Raw genomic sequence first — 16733 nt, forward strand, 5'->3', positions numbered from 1 at the left:
ACCAGTGTCAGCAAGACGCCTCATAGGAAGCAGGGACATTGCCCTAGGGCCACAAGGGCTGTGCTTGTACTTGGGCAGGAGTTGTTACCATAACCAGAGAAGGGGCTGGGCGCCAGGCCGTCAGGGCTGGGTGTTACAGTGGTTGGGGCAAGGATTTGGAACCAAACAGTCTGGGCCTTGGTTCTGGTTTTGCTCAGCCTGTCTGTTCCTCAGTTTCCTCTTCTGTGAAGTAGGCGTTGCCAGAGCACCCTTGTGTTAAGTGAGTTTAATTGCTTTGTTTTTATTTATTTATTTTTTTAGATTTTTTTTTTTGTGTGTGTGTGTGTGTGTGCCTGTGTATATGTGTTTTGCCTGCATGTATGTATGGGCACCACACACCGGCTCCTGGTACCTCCAGAAATCAGAAGAGGGCACCACATCCCCTAGAACTGGAGTTAGGGACCTTGTGTCCCACCATCTGGGTGCCGGGAGCAGCTTCTGTGTCCTCTGCAAGAACAGCAGGCACTTCTAACTGCTGCCCCGTGTTTAATGGCTTCTTATGGGCAGCATCCCGTACCAGGGTTTGTCCTGTCATGACCTCGTTCTCACAAGGACTCACAGATGGGGGCTGTCCCCACTCCACAAGCGAGGAAATTGAGGTCTCCAGGCATCGCCAACCTAAGCGTATCCCAGAGGGCATCTTCCAGGGACGGTCAAGGTCTTGTCCTGTCCGCTCCTGGCTGGGTGGCTTGAGGTGACTTTGCCTCTTGGTGTCTCAGTTTCTTTTCCTGCCATTAGCAGTTGTGGTGGGTCCCCAAACCCAGTAAGACAACCGAGGTGCTGCATAAGGCCACTGAAGACCAGCTATGGGAACATCCGGGGTTGGACTTCCTAGTCAGAGTGAAACTCCCCTCCTTCAGCGTTGCTTGGGGCCTGCTTGCTTCTCTGGTGAAACCCAGGCACACACAGGAACAGAATAGCCACACCCAGCTGTGAGCAGACCTGGACCTAGGTACCTGTCCTGGGCTGCAGCCTCGTCCAGAGTCTTCCTGCCACTCCACCTCCAGCCCCCTGAATGAACAGCATGTTCTTAACCAGTTACCCAGCCCAGTGCCAGGTCATTTTGTTGTGGCTTTTTCCTACCTGCGCCCCAGTGTCGGGTGTCAGGCACACAGAGAGGACCAAGCTGCTTGGGCCAGAAATCTGAGCTTACCACACCCAGTGCCTGGCAGAGCCATCTAGCTGACCAGGTAGGTGTGCCCTCTCCTCCTGTGGCCCTGAGCGGCTTCCTGGGGCTTTCTTCTCAGCCCCTGACAGATACTCCAGACTCTCCCAAGGCCTCGTGCTTAGAGAAGTCCTTCCCAGCTGAGTGTTGGAAAGGCCTCCAGCCTCTCACAATCTGACAGGGACTTGGGCTGATATTACAGTCTTGGCAGCTCCTGTCCATCTTCGCTCACCTTTTGCTTCTCCACATCAAAAGAGCCCATTGTTCTTGGCTCCCTCAGCAGCGGTCACCTGAGCTCAAGGTGCAACACAGGACAGGGGCTGGGGAGATGAAGGGGGAGCTGCCACGCTTCCGTCACCGCCTAGTTCAGCCCTGAGCTGGAGTTCTCTGGGGTCTGGGAGTCCCATACTTCCAGTCTCCCCGAGGCTGTACCTGCTGCCCATGTGGTGCTCTGAATTATAGGGGAGACCCCATGGTACCCTGTGGGCATCTCGGAGAAAAGCCATCTACATTCATCCTTTCAGGGCCCTAAACAAGGTCAGGCAGTTACCATCCGTGGAGAACTTAGGGGAATCCGAAGCGTGAAAGGCTAAAATCAGTGTTATGCTGGGAAGGGCCAGCCAGCGTGGAGCAGGGACTGGGCCGAGGATGTCTGGGATGGGATGGCTTCCTTCTCTTACCTGGTTTCCCTAGGGCTCGCCCTGGCTTTCTAGCTCTTCCCTTGTTCTTCTCTTGGCTCTGTCAGCCTTCCTGGCAGAACCGCATCCTTCTCCTTGTCCCAGCTGGGGCCATTGAGTCCTCCACACCCCCTCCTCATAGAGCTCCCTGTGCTCAGGACCAGCCTTGCCTCTTCATAGGAGCCTTGACCTAGGGAGTGGCCGCCCACCTGGGCCCTGTCCAGAAAAAGTCCTGTGGAGTTTACGTCCCTTATTTTGCTTCTGAGGGAACAGTGTTGTCATCTGGACAAGATGCCCTGGGGGGGGGATACTGCAGCCAGCCAGCCTGGGGACAGTTGCTCTCACACTGGGTGAGCAATCCCCCCCACCCCCACACACACTGTATTCCCAAGATGCCTCGTGTTCGGTCCAAGAATACTCCATGCAGGGCATGATGGGTATCATCCCGGTGGGGCTTGGTGAGCCTGTTCTAAATTGACCTTTGGAAGAACCAGGAGAGGATGGCAGGGAGGAGTGGTCAGGTGTCCACCAGACTGCAAAGGAAGCGAGGAATGAGTTGTGGGTGATGGAGGGGGATGCCTGGGCTTTGCAGCAGGATGGGAGAGTCCAGCGAGACCATAGGAGAACGTTAAGAGTTGATGGGATAGCATACAGCCTCACATCTGTTCTTCTTTGACTTTATATCCCTGCTGATGAGAACACAAAATAATCTAGGATGGTGTGATGTGTGTTGGTCCAGTAAGAATAGAATAGGAACAGCCGGACAGCGGTGGTATATGCCCTTAATCGCGGCACTCGGGAGGCAAAGGCAGGCAGGTCCCTGTGAGTTTGAGGCCAGCCTGGTCTACAGAACAAGTTCCAGAGCTGTTACAGAGAAACCTTATCTTTAAAAAAAAAGCCCTTTTGGGCTGGAGAGAGGTCGCTCATTGGTTAAGAGCATTGGATGCTCTCCCAGAGGTCCCAGTTCAGTTTCTAGCACCTGAAGTGCAGCTCGTAGCTGCTTGTAACTCCAGTTTCAGGGCATCTGGCATCTTCACAGAGACATGAGTTCCTGTGAGTATGTCTGTGTGACACATGTGTGCATTGCCCCTGGAACTGGAGTCAGAGATAGTTGTGAGCCGCTATGTGGGTTCTGGAAATCGAACCTACCTGCTTTGTCTGATACTAAGTCTGTAAATTCAGGTATATTTTGCGCTCCTGACACGTCTCAGCCGTAAAATGAGCTCTTGGAAATAACCTGGCTCTAGCACCTGTGGTGGTGTTTGCCTTTAATCCCAGCCAGCAGCCTGGTCTACAGAGCGAGTTCCAGGACAGTCAGAGCTACACAGAAAAGAAAGAAAATACCTGGCTCTGCTTTAAGAGTTTGAGACGGGCGGCTGGAGAAATGGCTCAGAGATTAAGAGCATTGCCTGCTCTTTCAAAGGTCCTGAGTTCAATTCCCAGCAACCACATGGTGGCTTACAACCATCTGTAATGGGGTCTGGTGCCCTCTTCTGGCCTGCAGGGATACACACAGACAGAATATTGTATACATAACAAATAAATAAATATTAAAAAAAAAAAAAAGAGTTTGAGACGTCCAGCTGAAGGTTTGCAGTTGGCTGGCAGAGCCCTGCCCTGTCTCTTTGGAATTCAGGCTGTTTCAATAAAGATACTTGAAATGGGGTTCCCCGTGGTGGCACTGAGGGTACATTCTTTACTTATTCATTTGTTTGTTTTTTAATTTTTTGCGATAAGGGTCTCACGAAGCCCAGAATTTACTGTATGATGAGGCTGCCCTTGGACCCCTAACACTCCTGTCGCCTTCCTTTGCCCTGAGTGCTGGGGTTGCAGTTTTGTTTTTTTTTTTTTTAATTATTTTTATGTGTATTGGTGTGAAGGTGTCAGATCCCCTGAAACTGTTGTTACAGACAGTTGTGAGCTGCCATGTGGGTGATAGGAACTGAACCTAGATCCTCTGGAAGAACAGCCAATGTTCTTAACTGCTGAGCCATCTCTCCAGCCCCTGGGGTTGCAGTTTGAATCCCCATTTAAGTTGATGGAAAAATAAGGGAACTTTAACAGTTGGCTCCTTGGTATGGCAGCTGCCACACTGCAAGAGAGGAAGGGCTATGGCTGCTCTCAGGGCTGCTCAAGGTGTGGGGCCTCCTACTGGGTTCAAGCTCCTGAGGGCATTCCCAGCCCCCACCCCTCCCAGACAGTCCCCCAAATTCCACATTCCAAAGGCTTTGGCCTAAACTGTCCCTGCCTGTGGTGAGGAGCAAAATGCTCGTTTCTGGAACCTTCTCCAGGCCTCTGACTTCTCCAGGCTTCAGCAACCTGAGATCAGCCAAGGCCCAGCTGAGCCCTGCAAGAGCTTGTCCCACCCACACAGCCAACCTGTGTGAGTTCTATGCTCTCCTTTTTCTAAGAAATGTTTGCATTCCAGACACTCAGCTATCTACTCAAGGCTCTTCCAGGGTCCGCATTCTTCACATAGCTGAGCTGGGACTGGGGCTGGCTGGGGGCCTCTGACTGGGTCCCCTCTGGGTGCCTGCTTTCCTGGCTGACCCTCCAGGTACGGGGCCCTTTACAAGGCTGAGTGTGTTCCTGCCCCATCCACCCATTCAGCCCCAGGGATTCTCCAAGGAGGCTTTTGTTGGAGTTCCCCCTGCCTGACCTCCTCCCTGGAGCCTCTGGGCTGGACTGTGGGGAGGTGCAGCCCTTGCTCCAGCTCTGAGGCCTGTTGTCACCAAAGCTTATCTCTGTCCTGCTTGGAGGCCTGATAGGGGCGCTCAGGAAAGCCGACCAGAGGGCCAGAGAGGCCGCCTCGGCACCCTTCTCCACATCGATTTAGCTAAGAAACTGAGAGGTGACTGATTGCCATTCCTGTACTCAGCTCCTTCCCAGTTCTCCAGAATCTGTGCCCCTGGGGGTAGGTAGCTGGTTAAATGCAGAGCCCCCAAGTCTCCTGAGGGATGCTTTGTCCTTCTGTCTTTCACACCCTCTCAGTCTGTACTTCCTTCCACAGATACCCAGAGCTTCGGGCAAGCACCTGATCACCAGTGCTGCTCTTGTTCAGAAACCCTGGGAGTGAGACAGCAACCCCTCGGGAATGCTCTCCAGCCGCTGGCTGTTCATTTTAAAGCTTTTAACCATAGGCGATTTCATGCAGATAAATAACCTGAAAAGCTCTATCTGCACGAGCACGTGTGGGAGTGTTGGTGCGATGTGATCCAGTCACATCTCTGTTTTTTTCACAAATTATATATAACCAGGTGTAGTGGCACGCCCCTTTAATCCCAGCATCAGGGAGGCAGAGGCAGGGGGATCTCTGGCCAGCCTGGTCTACATAGTGAGTTCCAAGGCACCCAGAGGTACATAAAATAGAGAATCCCTGTATCTCCCCACAAAAAATTACATATATGTGAATTTATATGTGTGTGTTATGTGTATAGTTAAATGGCTTGTGAGCTCACACGTGGGTGCTTGTGTGGAGGTCAGGGGACAACTTTGTCAGTTCTCTTCTCACCTTTCTCTGGGTGCCAAAGGTCGAATTCCGGTTTTGAGCAGACCCAGGAAAAGGCTCCTACCGACAAACCTGACCACTTGACTTTGATCCCCGGGACCCACAAGAGGGACGGAACGAAAAGACTTCTTCCATGGGTTGTCCTCTGACCTCTGAATATGCCCATAGCCCTCGGGCACCCCCCCCAGCTGCCCACATAGACACACAAAATAAATAAATGTGAAGTGTTTGATGAAAAGGGACTGAGCTAAAGCATTGTAACTCCAGGAATTTCCTGTCGGGGAAGACGGCTGAGGAAAACACGATGGCATGGGGAGTCCAGAGCCAGGCCAGGACGCCAGGACGTCCTCAGACCACAGGGCGGGCGGGCCTGGAGCTGTGACATCTCCAGGCCTCCTTATTAAGGAACCGTTGTCTCCAGGAGTTCACCCTCTACCCCCTCCAGCACCTCCCAGAGACTCAGAGGCTGGAGTGTGACCCAGAGTGCTCTCGGTAGAGGCACAAGCTCCTGGAGATTGTCAGGTGGCCTGGGTGAACTCACAGGAGTGGCCGTGTGGCTAGGGGTGTAGACTACAGAAATAAATGACCCCAGTCCTCTGTGTCTGGGAAGAGCCAAGAAGGTGCAGCGCTCTGTTCCCCTTTTCCTGCCATTCCTATTGAATCGTTCCTATTGATCTGCGATTCCGCAGCCCGGCCCAAACCCTAGGGTCACAGGCCCAACCCCCATGGCTCTCATTACAGACGGTGGAGCATGGCTTCCCTCACCAGCCCAGCGCCCTTGGCTACAGCCCTTCGCTGCACATCCTGGCCATTGGCACCCGCTCTGGAGCCATCAAGCTGTATCCTTTCCAGTGCCTGCTGCCACGGGGAGAGGCCAAGGTGGGGTCTGGGGCATGGGGTGGGTGAGATCTGGAGGGGTCCCTGCTTGATCTCAGGCAATTGGTCCAAAGACAGGGCAGAGCTTAACATGGCAAGCAATGTGTCCTTCGCTGGGGCGGTTGGGGGAGGAAGGGGGAGGAGAGGGTTATTTCCTGTTCTCTGACTGCTCGGGTCCCCCTCCTAGCCGGAGGTTTCAGGACTTGAGCTAGACGTGATTGTGGGCCCTTTGTGGCTAGCACCTTGTCTAGAGGAGTCGGGCTTGGCCTCAGCATCTTTTCCTTCTGCCTTGATAGGATAGGGGGCTAGGCTAAAGGCAGGAGGTCCTAAAGGAGTCTGTGCCCTTTCACTGTGTAAGAGGTGACTAGTAAGTCATGGAGGATGCCTTCCCAATGTGCCACTCAGGCGACAATGACAACGGGATTTGTGGGAGCGTATCTCAAAGACTGGTGGGCACATTTCTAGGGAGGCCTGGGCTCTATTTCTCTGCTGCCTTCAACTCTGTGCCCCTGCCAAGAGCTAGTTTCACGTGACCCATCTTGTCCCTGGGAATGGTGCAGGTATCCATCCCCTCAGGAGCCCGCTCTGACGGCAGGGAGGAGATGGGCAATACATTTTTAATCGTTCACGCTTCTCCTCCATAAGAGGCTGGAGCCTGCAGGTGAAGGTGAAATGACCTTAGGTGAGCAGTGGGGTTAGCACTTGGGCAGCCACACACATCCCTGAAAGGGGATTGGTTAGCAGAAACAGGCCCTCCCTGACCCATGACTAGACATCACCTAGCTGTGCAGTCTTTTGTCCCCTACACTGTGTGGCTGGGATACCAGTGGCTCCACCCTGGGGACAGCTCCTCTAGCCGGCCTGAGATGAGCTGGGCCCTGAGTCCTAGACAAAGCCCCTCACTTCTGATGTGTGACTACCTGAGCTGGCACCTCCTCCCACAAAGTCCTCCCCCGAGTCCAGGTGCCAGGTGGGCTGGGTTAGTGTGTACACAGGAGGCCAGGGGCCCGAGCCCTGCAGCAGCCAGCGCTAGTCCAATGTTCCTCCAGCTGGTTAATCATTACCAGCCAGAATCACATCTTGGTTGCTAGTCGCTGGTGCTAAGACTCAGGGCAAAGCTGCTGGGGGTGCCCCCCCCCACCGTGCCCCATGTTCTGGCAGGTGCCACCAGGTGACAGGTGATACGCCTGTTGTTACAGCTCAAGTTGCAGGGGAGGGGGGAGGAGGGGGCAGTCTAACTGTTGCCAGGATGGGGAGTTTTACCTTTCTGGGGAATTGCCCCTGACCTGTCCTGCTGGGGGAACTGTCCCCAGGGTCAGATCACTGACTGAGTGCACCTGGGGCGGGGCCACTGCTATCTCCCCCGCATCCCACGCCCCTAGACGTTTCACCACACAGGCACTTGCCTGCAAGCGCTCCTTGCCACCCAGGCTATGGACCACTAGGTTTGGGGAGGGCTGGTGTCCAGCTTTCTGAGGTTTTCCTGAGCCTTCTAGATATGGCGCCCCTGGGGTAGAGTTCATGGGGCTTCACAAGGAAAACAACGCAGTGATGCAGATCCACTTCCTGCCTGGTCAGGTGAGCACCTGCTTGGGGAGGGGCCATGGAGGGGAGGGGCCTCCATGATGCTAGGTGGGGCTGGGCTTGGCCTGGGGTTGACCCTGGGTTTGGTGCTCGTGGAACACCTAGGACCCCCCTCTCCCCCATTTGTCCACTGGAGGCTCAAGGCCACCCTGAGAACCACAGAGGGGTGTTTGTCCTGGGGCTTCTTAAAAAACCCAACACAGGCTGGACTGCCCAGAAAGGAGAGGCCTTGAAGAATGTTGGCTCTTTAGCAAGCCAGCTCCCATCCCCATTCTCTCCTAGTGTCAGCTGGTCACTCTGCTGGATGACAACAGCCTGCACCTATGGAGCCTGAAGGTCAAGGGTGGGGTGTCAGAGCTGCAGGAAGAGGAGAGCTTCACGTTGCGTGGTGCCCCAGGGTAAGGGTGGTGGTCCCCCCTTGCTTTCCTGGCCCCTCCTTACCTTATTCTCCCCCAGTTCTAGGGCGGACTCATCTCTTGAGAGTCCTGTTGACTGATTGGCAGTGCCTAACTTGTGTCCAAGCAGCAACCTCATGCTCAGGGGCCCGTCCCAAACTATGGTGGGCTGTGCCCTCCCATGCCCACACCCTCTTGTGTACAGGAGTGCTAGGTCTTTCTCTTACCCCACAGCTCATGTGCCCTGCCACCTGGCTCCCAAAGTAGTAGAATATAAACCCACCAGGATACTCAAGGCCCTTATGGGCCTGTTTTCCCTAGACAAGATCTTCCGGGGGCTGGCAGAGATTCCGGGAAGTCCTGGGGTCCCACCTGTCCAGACCTCGGACATCTCACCAGCTGTCCCTGTTCACAGGGCTGCTCCCAGTGCCACACAGATCACCGAGATCCTTCCCCACTCCTCCCGAGAACTGCTCTACCTGGGCACCGAGAGCGGCACCGTGTTTGTCGTGCAGCTACCAGGCTTCCGCACGCTGGACGACAGGACCATCAGCTCTGAGGCAGTGCTGCAATGGTGAGCTCCAAATGGGCCGTGGCCTTCTCCAGGTGGCTTCCAGCATAGGCTCAGTTTGTCATTTTATCCCTTGGAAGTGTGGGGGCCTGGAAGAAATACCCTCAACTTTCTACCCACCTCTACCAATCCCAGATTGCTTATCCATCAGCCTCTGTCTGCTAACATCATAGCAGTAAGGGGGGGGGGAGAAAGTGGGGGCGGATCTTAGAAGTAATTTTGTCACCTCATTTAAAGGTGAGAGAAGTAGCTGGGTGTGGCGACACTTGCCTTTAATGCCAGCATTCAGGAGGCAGACATAGGCAGATCTCTGAGTTTAAAGCCAGCCTGATCTACATAACAAGCTCCAGGCCAGTCAGGGGCACACAGAGAAACCCTGTCTCAAGCTAAACTAAAAAGTGGGCTGAAGCAATGGCTTAGGAATTAAGAGCACTGGATGGTTCAGAGGACCCAGGTTCCGTCTCCAGCACCCATGTGGTGGCCCACAACCTTGTCTGCATCTCCAGTCCCAGAGGATCTGACACTCTCTCTGGCTTCCAGGGGCACTGTATGCATGAGGTGCACAGACATACATGAAGGCAAAACGCCCACACATCAAATGAGAATACTAATTAATAATAATGTAAAAGAAGTAAGACCCAAAATAATGGTATGCGAGCAATTCCTCAGTCCAGTGTCCACAGCACATGGGACCACAAATCTCAGAGTCCTGAGGACCTGTGCCGTGGGGGAGAAGAGCCTGCTCCCGCTGACACCTGAGGTTTGGGGCGCTGCTGTGGCTGAGAAGCTGCAAGTTTGCTAAGGTCACTTCAGAGACTTGCTGCTTGACCACAGGAGCTAGCAGGGAGGCGAATTCAGAGCAGCACTGAGAATGCAGAGGGAAGATGGTTCTAGAAGGGCAATAGAGTTGGTTGCACAAGAGCTTGTTGGGCCAGTTTGAGGGTACTGCAATACGCCTCACTTCCAAGGCAGGTGGCCAGAGTCTAGGACTTGGCCCTGAAGGCTCCGGACCAGGCTCAGGACACAGGCAGCTGGCAAACCAGGCTCTCCTACTTTCCATGTGGACCCGAAGCAGGACCCATCTGTCCAGCTGTGGCGGTGCCGCCTAGGGAGGATTCCTGTGTGGGGTGGGGTCATTCTGACTTCAACCCCTATTCTTTCCCGCTTGACAGGGCTGGGCAGAACTAGGCTAGGGCAGCATGCCTGAGGTCAGAGCAGTTTGTGAGGTGACCGGTGGGATGGCTGGTGTCTATCCTGGACCAAGTCTATGGGCGGGACATTAGGAGGACCAACTCCTACACAAATGGCCCTGTCAGACCCAGCTTTGCCGTCGCCCCATGGTGAGCTGGGGGAGCTATCAGGGAGGGCTGGAGTGCCCGAGACCCCCTTCTTGCTGTCTAAGTCTTTGTTCACCTTTTACTCTGATACTTAAATAGCTTTTTATTTTGTTTGGGGCGGGGGGTAGGACAGGGTATCATATAGCCCAGGCTGGCCCCAAACATGCTCTGTATTAAGGATGGTGTCTAGATCTTTCTGTCTCCACTTCCAGAGTGCCAGGATTACAGGCGCCAGCCATGGTGCCTAGGTTTTGTCAGTTGTCCATCCCTTAACTCTGGTGACATCACACTTAATAGGGTCTCCATCTAAAGAGATAAATACTACAAAAGACAGAGGTTCTCTGTTATCATTGTAGAGTGTTTCTCTCTCTCTCTCTCTCTCTCTCTCTCTCTCTCTCTCTGTACGTGTGTGCACGTGTGTGGTGTTGGTGTGTGCTGGAGATGAAGTCCAAGGCCTCAGGCATCCTGGGAGAGTGCTCCGCTGCTGAGCCGCACCCCACCCATCGTGCTGTTTTTAATAAGATTGGAAACCGTCTAATTGCCCAGCAGTTTTCATTTCTTTTTTTTTTTAAGATTTATTTATTTATTATGTACACAGTGTTCAGCCTTCATGTATGCCAGAAGAGGACACCAGATCTCATTACAGATGGTTGTGAGCCACCATGTGGTTGCTGGGAATTGAACTCAGGACCTCCGGAAGAGCAGTCAGTGCTCTTAACCTCTGAGCCATCTCTCCAGCCCCAGCAGTTTTCATTTCTATGATGATATTGTTTGTGTTCATTAGGAAGGTCTTAGCCAACCTGGCAGTGGCGGCACACGCCTTTAATCCCAGCACTCGGGAGGCAGAGGCAGGCGGGTCTCTGAGATGACACTCAATGTCAGCTTCTGGGTCCCCTCCCCCTCCCCCATACGCATACAGGATTACATACGCACACGTGCACCATACAACAGCGGCACAAAGAGGCCATCAAGATGACCCAGCAGGTAAAGTTTAACACTGGTCTCTCAAACCTGACATACAGTATTTGATCCCTGGGACCCAGTTAAAAGCAGGAGAGAATTGACTTCAAAAGATTGTCTTCCAGGGGCTGGAGAGATGGCTCAGTGGTTAAGTGCCTGACTGTTCTTCTAGAGGATCCGGGTTCAATTCCCAGCACCCACATGGCAGCTCACAACTGTCTGTGTTCCAGGGGATCTGACACCCTCACACAAACACACATGAAGGCAAAAGCACCAATGTATATATATATGAAATAAAAATAAACTTAAAAAATAAAAGATTGTCTTCTGACCACACACATGCTATGGTTTGTGCGTGTCTATCTTCACAAACATACATCATGCACACACCCATAATAAATATAATAAAATTATTAAAAAATAGATAAGGGGCTGGAAAGATGGTTCAGAGGTTATAAGTACTAACTGCTCTTGCAGAGGACCCAGGTTCAGTTTTCAGCACCCACAGGGTGGCTCCCAGCCATCCATAACTCAAATTCTAGGGGATCTGATACCCTCTTCTGACTTCTGTGGGCATACATAGATTGTATACTCATATACATAAAATAAATACATCTAATAAAATAAAATCAAGAAGATATTTAAAACAAGCACATTTAATTGTTCTACAACTTAAATTCCTGTAAATGTTACTTGCCTTCACTAAAAATGTCTGAGGCGAGACAGAAGAAGCTGGAGGCACCACGGATAAGCACTTGCTGCTCTCGCAGACAGCCAGGCTTCCGTTCCCAGCACCCTTAGTGGGTGACTCTCAACCTCTTTAACTCCAGCTCCACAGGATCTGCTGCCTCGGGCCTCCACTGGCACCAGCGCTCGTGTGCACATGCTTACACATATATGCATAATCAAAACAATAAAAATCATCTTTTTAGTGGGGTGGATTGAGATAGGTGTCTCTCTGTAGCCCTGACTGCCTTGGACCTGGTAAATAGACCAGGCTGGTCTTGAACTAACAGAGATCCATCTGCCTCTGCTGGGATTAAAGGCGTGTGGCACCACACTCAGCAGACTTTTGCCTCTGAAGATTTGAGTCTCATGTGATCCAGGCTAGCTTCAAATTACTGTACAACTGCATTTGATCTTGAACACCTAATGCTTACTATTATACCTCCCCCCCCCCCGGGGAGGTTAATGTGTGTGTGTGTTTAAATATATAACTACCATGTCTTGTTCGACATGGCCCTCACTGTGATGTGGCTGGCCCTACCATCTTCCCAGGCTGGCATGTGGGGTACCCACTGTTGCATGGGCTCATGGCACTCCCTTGCCTAGGCTGCCAGAAGAGGCCCGCCACCGGCGGGTGTTCGAGATGGTGGAAGCTCTGCAGGAGCACCCCCGTGACCCCAACCAGATCCTCATTGGCTACAGCCGAGGCCTCGTTGTCATCTGGGACCTTCAGGGCAGCCGTGTGCTTTCCCATTTCCTCAGCAGCCAGGTAGGTGGTTTCTGGAGGGGGCGGCTCTCCCAGGCCCATGTGTAGACCGCTGCCCCGATCCGCTTCTAATCTCTTCCTTTCCCCCCCCAAAGCAACTGGAGAATGTCAGCTGGCAGCGGGATGGCTGCCTGATCGTCACCTGCCACTCCGACGGCAGCCACTGCCAGTGGCCCGTGCCCAGTGACACCCAGAACCCAGATCCCCTGCGCAGCTCCATACCGTATGGTCAGTGCTTCTGCCTATGGGATCTCTCCCTGTCTTCTGCCTGAGAAGCACCTTCGGTCTTCCCTGGCCTCAGGTGGAGGCTGCCTAGCTCGTAGAACCAGAATCTGGACCCAGAGAGGCTCAGGATTTACTCTAAAGCCACACAGCTGGTTTCCTGGTTCCCACTGTGGCTGCCTCGGGGATGTGCAGAGAGAAAGCCTCCCCGTAACATGTGATTAGAGCAAGGAAACTAGACCTTGTGGGAAACCCTCTCAAGATAACACCTTTTCTTCCAGGTCCCTTTCCTTGCAAGGCTATAACCAAAATCTTCTGGCTTACCACCAGGCAAGGGTGAGTGCCGATGTCCTGTCATTCCCATTTAGTACAGCTTCCCTGGAAAGAGCCCTGGGCTCTGCCCTGACTCCCCAGAGTCAGGGCCTAATGAGGACTTCCGTGGTCTTGGTCCCAGGGACACTAGGGTAGGGTATCCGATTTGTTATTCCACCTTTCTGTAGATAGTTCTTGCAAAATCCGTTCCCCTACCTTCCTTCAGCCTTCCCAGAGAGATGCCATCAGCCAGGGTTCTGTACTCTGATGGCCACAGCCCCGTTTCTTCAGAAGGAATTGTATCTAGCGAGGCCTGTGTGGGAACGTGTAGGAGGCCCCTGTAGAAGAGCGGGGATGGCTCCTGGCCCAGGTGCCCCATTTCACCCCAAAGCCATCCTGGGGACTGGTTTCCCTTCCGGCTCTGGGGTCCTCCAGCCTCCAGCCCAGCTTGTACAAGGCTGTCGGGAGTGGTACTGAGCCCCAGCCCGCCTTTCTCCTGTGCCTGCAGGTTGCCCTTCACGATCTTCCAGGGCGGTATGCCACGTGCCAGTTATGGGGACCGCCACTGCATCTCTGTGGTCCACAATGGCCAGCAGACAGCCTTCGACTTCACCTCCCGTGTCATTGACTTCACCGTCCTCACGGAGGCGGACCCTACAGCTGGTGAGTGAGCATGAGGAGTTGGGGTTCTGGAAAAAATGAAGGGTGCTGGGATAGATGCTCCCAAACCTGCCACCCTTCCGGGTCTCTTGGCCTTATTACCTCTTCTTAGTGTCACCAAGGCCAGTGACACCTGTGATCGTGCTCTGTCCCTCCCTGCCGTTCTCCCAGGTGGAGACCCAGTCTGGAATGTCACCATTCCAGGCTACACCTCTTACCTGTCCCAAGCTCCCTTTAAGGGATTTGGCCTAACTCAGGCAGATCCGCATTGCTGGGTTTTTGTCCATCCAACTTGGCAAGAGGGTCCTGGCTTAGATGTGGTGAAGTCTGGGTGGGGTAGCGGGTGGCTGTGTGGGGCCAACCCTGAGTCTGCCCCAGAAACAGGAACAGTGACAAGCCTAGCAAGGGCTGGTGTAGAATCAGGGAGGAGGCCTGGGAACTGTCCGGGAGAGGAGGGCAGGCCTGCTTGACCAGTGACCATGACTTACCCAGCCAGCATCCTCAGGGATCGCAGCCGGGACCGTTCCAATTACTCCTGGCTTTGAGTCTTCTGGTCTTCCCCCCACCCCGGGAGACCCCAGGCTTGTGTTTGCTCTTTCTCAGCCTCTCCTCCCTCCTCCTCATTTTTACTCCACAAGCAGTCTATAGGTTAATGCCTAGGGGCCGCTCTGTGGGGACACAGACATGCTTGGCGGCTTGCCGCCCGTCCCCGCTTTGGGCCTACAGGGAAAACTAGGTGCTGAGGCAGACAAAATACACACCATCCCAACCTTGACAGATCAGGTCATCAGTCAAGACCAGACACTACAGTTTCCCAAGCCAGCACTTCTAGCCGCTTCCGTGCCAGACGGAGCTCTTGTTCAGTTCTCAGTGGGACTGATCCCTAGGACAGCCATGCAGAGAGGCCTTGATTGTGATACTTCTGTTTGGAGCTCTTCAGGTTTCTCTGTGTAGTCCTGTCTGCCCTGGAACTCGCTCTGTAGACCACGCTGGCCTCAATCTCCTCCCGTGTGCTGGGATTAAAGGCGCATGCCACCACTGCCCGGCCTGCTTGTAGCTCTTATAGACCTTGATGGATCCTGCTCTTAGCCTGGAGCGTTTTCTGCAGGCCAGATGGGGCTGCAGCCTCCTGGCCCTGACTGTCTGTCTGTACTCCAGCCTTCGATGACCCCTACGCCCTCGTGGTGCTAGCAGAGGAGGAGCTGGTGGTGATTGACCTGCAGACGCCGGGCTGGCCACCCGTCCAGCTGCCCTACCTCGCCTCCCTGCACTGTTCCGCTATCACCTGCTCTCACCACGTCTCCAACATCCCCCTGAAGCTGTGGGAGCGCATCATAGCCGCGGGCAGCCGCCAGAACTTGCACTTCTCCGCCATGGTAGGTCCAGTCCTAGCCCCAGGCCCACTCCTGACTTGGGCCCAGGTTCTCTTGGACCTTTCTGATCTCTTCTAGGAGTGGCCCATAGATGGTGGCACCAACCTGGCCCCACCTCCACCCCAGAGGGACCTGCTGCTCACAGGGTAGGTGACTTTAATGGCTACTTAATAACCTTTGCTAAGGAGGCCATGGTGAGTGGGAACAGAGCCCTGGGTTGTGCGTTGCAGACCCCAGGCATCCTGGCTGGCATAGCCCTCACCAGGCTCTGCCCGCAGGCACGAAGATGGCACAGTGCGGTTCTGGGATGCCTCGGGGGTCTGCTTAAGGCTACTCTACAAACTCAGTACGGTGAGGGTGTTCCTCACAGACACAGACCTCAACGAGAACCTCAGTGCCCAGGGTGAGGATGAGTGGCCCCCACTCCGCAAGGTGAGGCCAGGAGCCTGGGTGCCAGGGGTGAGGGGACCCAAGCTAGGACGGCCCAGTGGCCACTCACAGACCTCTCCCTACCTCGGCAGGTGGGCTCCTTTGATCCCTACAGTGATGACCCCCGGCTGGGCATCCAGAAGATTTTCCTCTGTAAATACAGTGGCTACCTGGCTGTGGCAGGCACGGCAGGGCAGGTAGCAGGCTGGGCAGGGTGGGGGTCGAGGGCAGAGTGGTTGGGTGGCTTTGCAAATCGGGAATATGATCCCCTATCTGGCAGCAGCATCGGAGCGCGCCTGGAGCTTTTCCTGGCAGGCGCAGGATGCTTGATCCCCATAGTGAGTGGCCCCCTGAGTGACTTGTGCTTCCGCTCCAGAAATAAGGATCTGCTGGAGTCAGGCAGAGGACCTCGGCTTGGTTCCCAAGTCCTTTGCCGCGCTGTGGTGCCTGGGCTCCGCTGAACTGTCTGCCGCCCTTGCCCCACCCCAGGTGCTGGTGCTGGAGCTCAACGATGAGGCGGCAGAGCACGCTGTGGAGTACGTGGAGGCTGACCTGCTTCAGGACCAGGAGGGCTACCGCTGGAAGGGGCACGAGCGCCTGGCCGCCCGCCCGGGGCCCGTGAGCTTTGAGCCAGGCTTTCAGCCCTTTGTCTTGGTCCAGTGCCAGCCCCCAGCCGTGGTCACCTCCTTGGCTCTGCACTCTGAGTGGCGGCTTGTAGCCTTTGGCACCAGCCATGGCTTCGGCCTCTTTGATCACCAGCAGCGGCGGCAGGTCTTTGTCAAGTGAGCAGGGCGTTTGGGGTTGAGGATTGGGACTGGGACCTCGTGAGGCTCTCGGGGGGAGGGGCCTGTAGTGTTGATGGCCTGACATGACATCCCCCTCTCTCAAGGTGCACACTGCACCCCAGTGACCAGCTGGCCTTGGAGGGCCCACTGTCTCGAGTAAAGTCCCTCAAGAAGTCTTTGCGTCAGTCATTCCGTAGGATGCGCCGCAGCAGGGTGTCCAATCATAAACGGCGGCCTGGTGGCCCCACGGGAGAGGTGAGGCCCAAGCAACCGTCTACAGGACCGTACAACTCATATCTCTCTCTCTCTCTCTCTCTCTCTCTCTCTCTCTCTCTCTCTCTCTCTCTC

The 16733-nt window shown here is 54.4% G+C and overlaps 1 protein-coding gene across 1 annotated transcript in view; it reads left to right on the forward strand.

Annotated features, from left to right (window-relative positions):
• The window catches only part of Llgl2 (LLGL2, scribble cell polarity complex component), a 36001-nt gene that overhangs the window by 14621 nt on the left and 4647 nt on the right, over nt 1-16733 (forward strand). Inside the window, exons 3-16 of the mRNA XM_005350740.2 lie at nt 6131-6228; nt 7762-7843; nt 8132-8247; nt 8660-8818; nt 12445-12607; nt 12700-12832; nt 13108-13162; nt 13647-13801; nt 14957-15174; nt 15250-15317; nt 15450-15603; nt 15693-15797; nt 16090-16382; nt 16490-16640. Coding sequence (XP_005350797.1) covers nt 6131-6228; nt 7762-7843; nt 8132-8247; nt 8660-8818; nt 12445-12607; nt 12700-12832; nt 13108-13162; nt 13647-13801; nt 14957-15174; nt 15250-15317; nt 15450-15603; nt 15693-15797; nt 16090-16382; nt 16490-16640 — 1950 coding nt within the window. The remainder of the gene's footprint in view (nt 1-6130; nt 6229-7761; nt 7844-8131; nt 8248-8659; nt 8819-12444; nt 12608-12699; nt 12833-13107; nt 13163-13646; nt 13802-14956; nt 15175-15249; nt 15318-15449; nt 15604-15692; nt 15798-16089; nt 16383-16489; nt 16641-16733) is intronic.

This window comes from Microtus ochrogaster, chromosome 7 (genome assembly GCF_000317375.1).
Source record: "Microtus ochrogaster isolate Prairie Vole_2 chromosome 7, MicOch1.0, whole genome shotgun sequence".
Taxonomy (NCBI): domain Eukaryota; kingdom Metazoa; phylum Chordata; class Mammalia; order Rodentia; family Cricetidae; genus Microtus; species Microtus ochrogaster.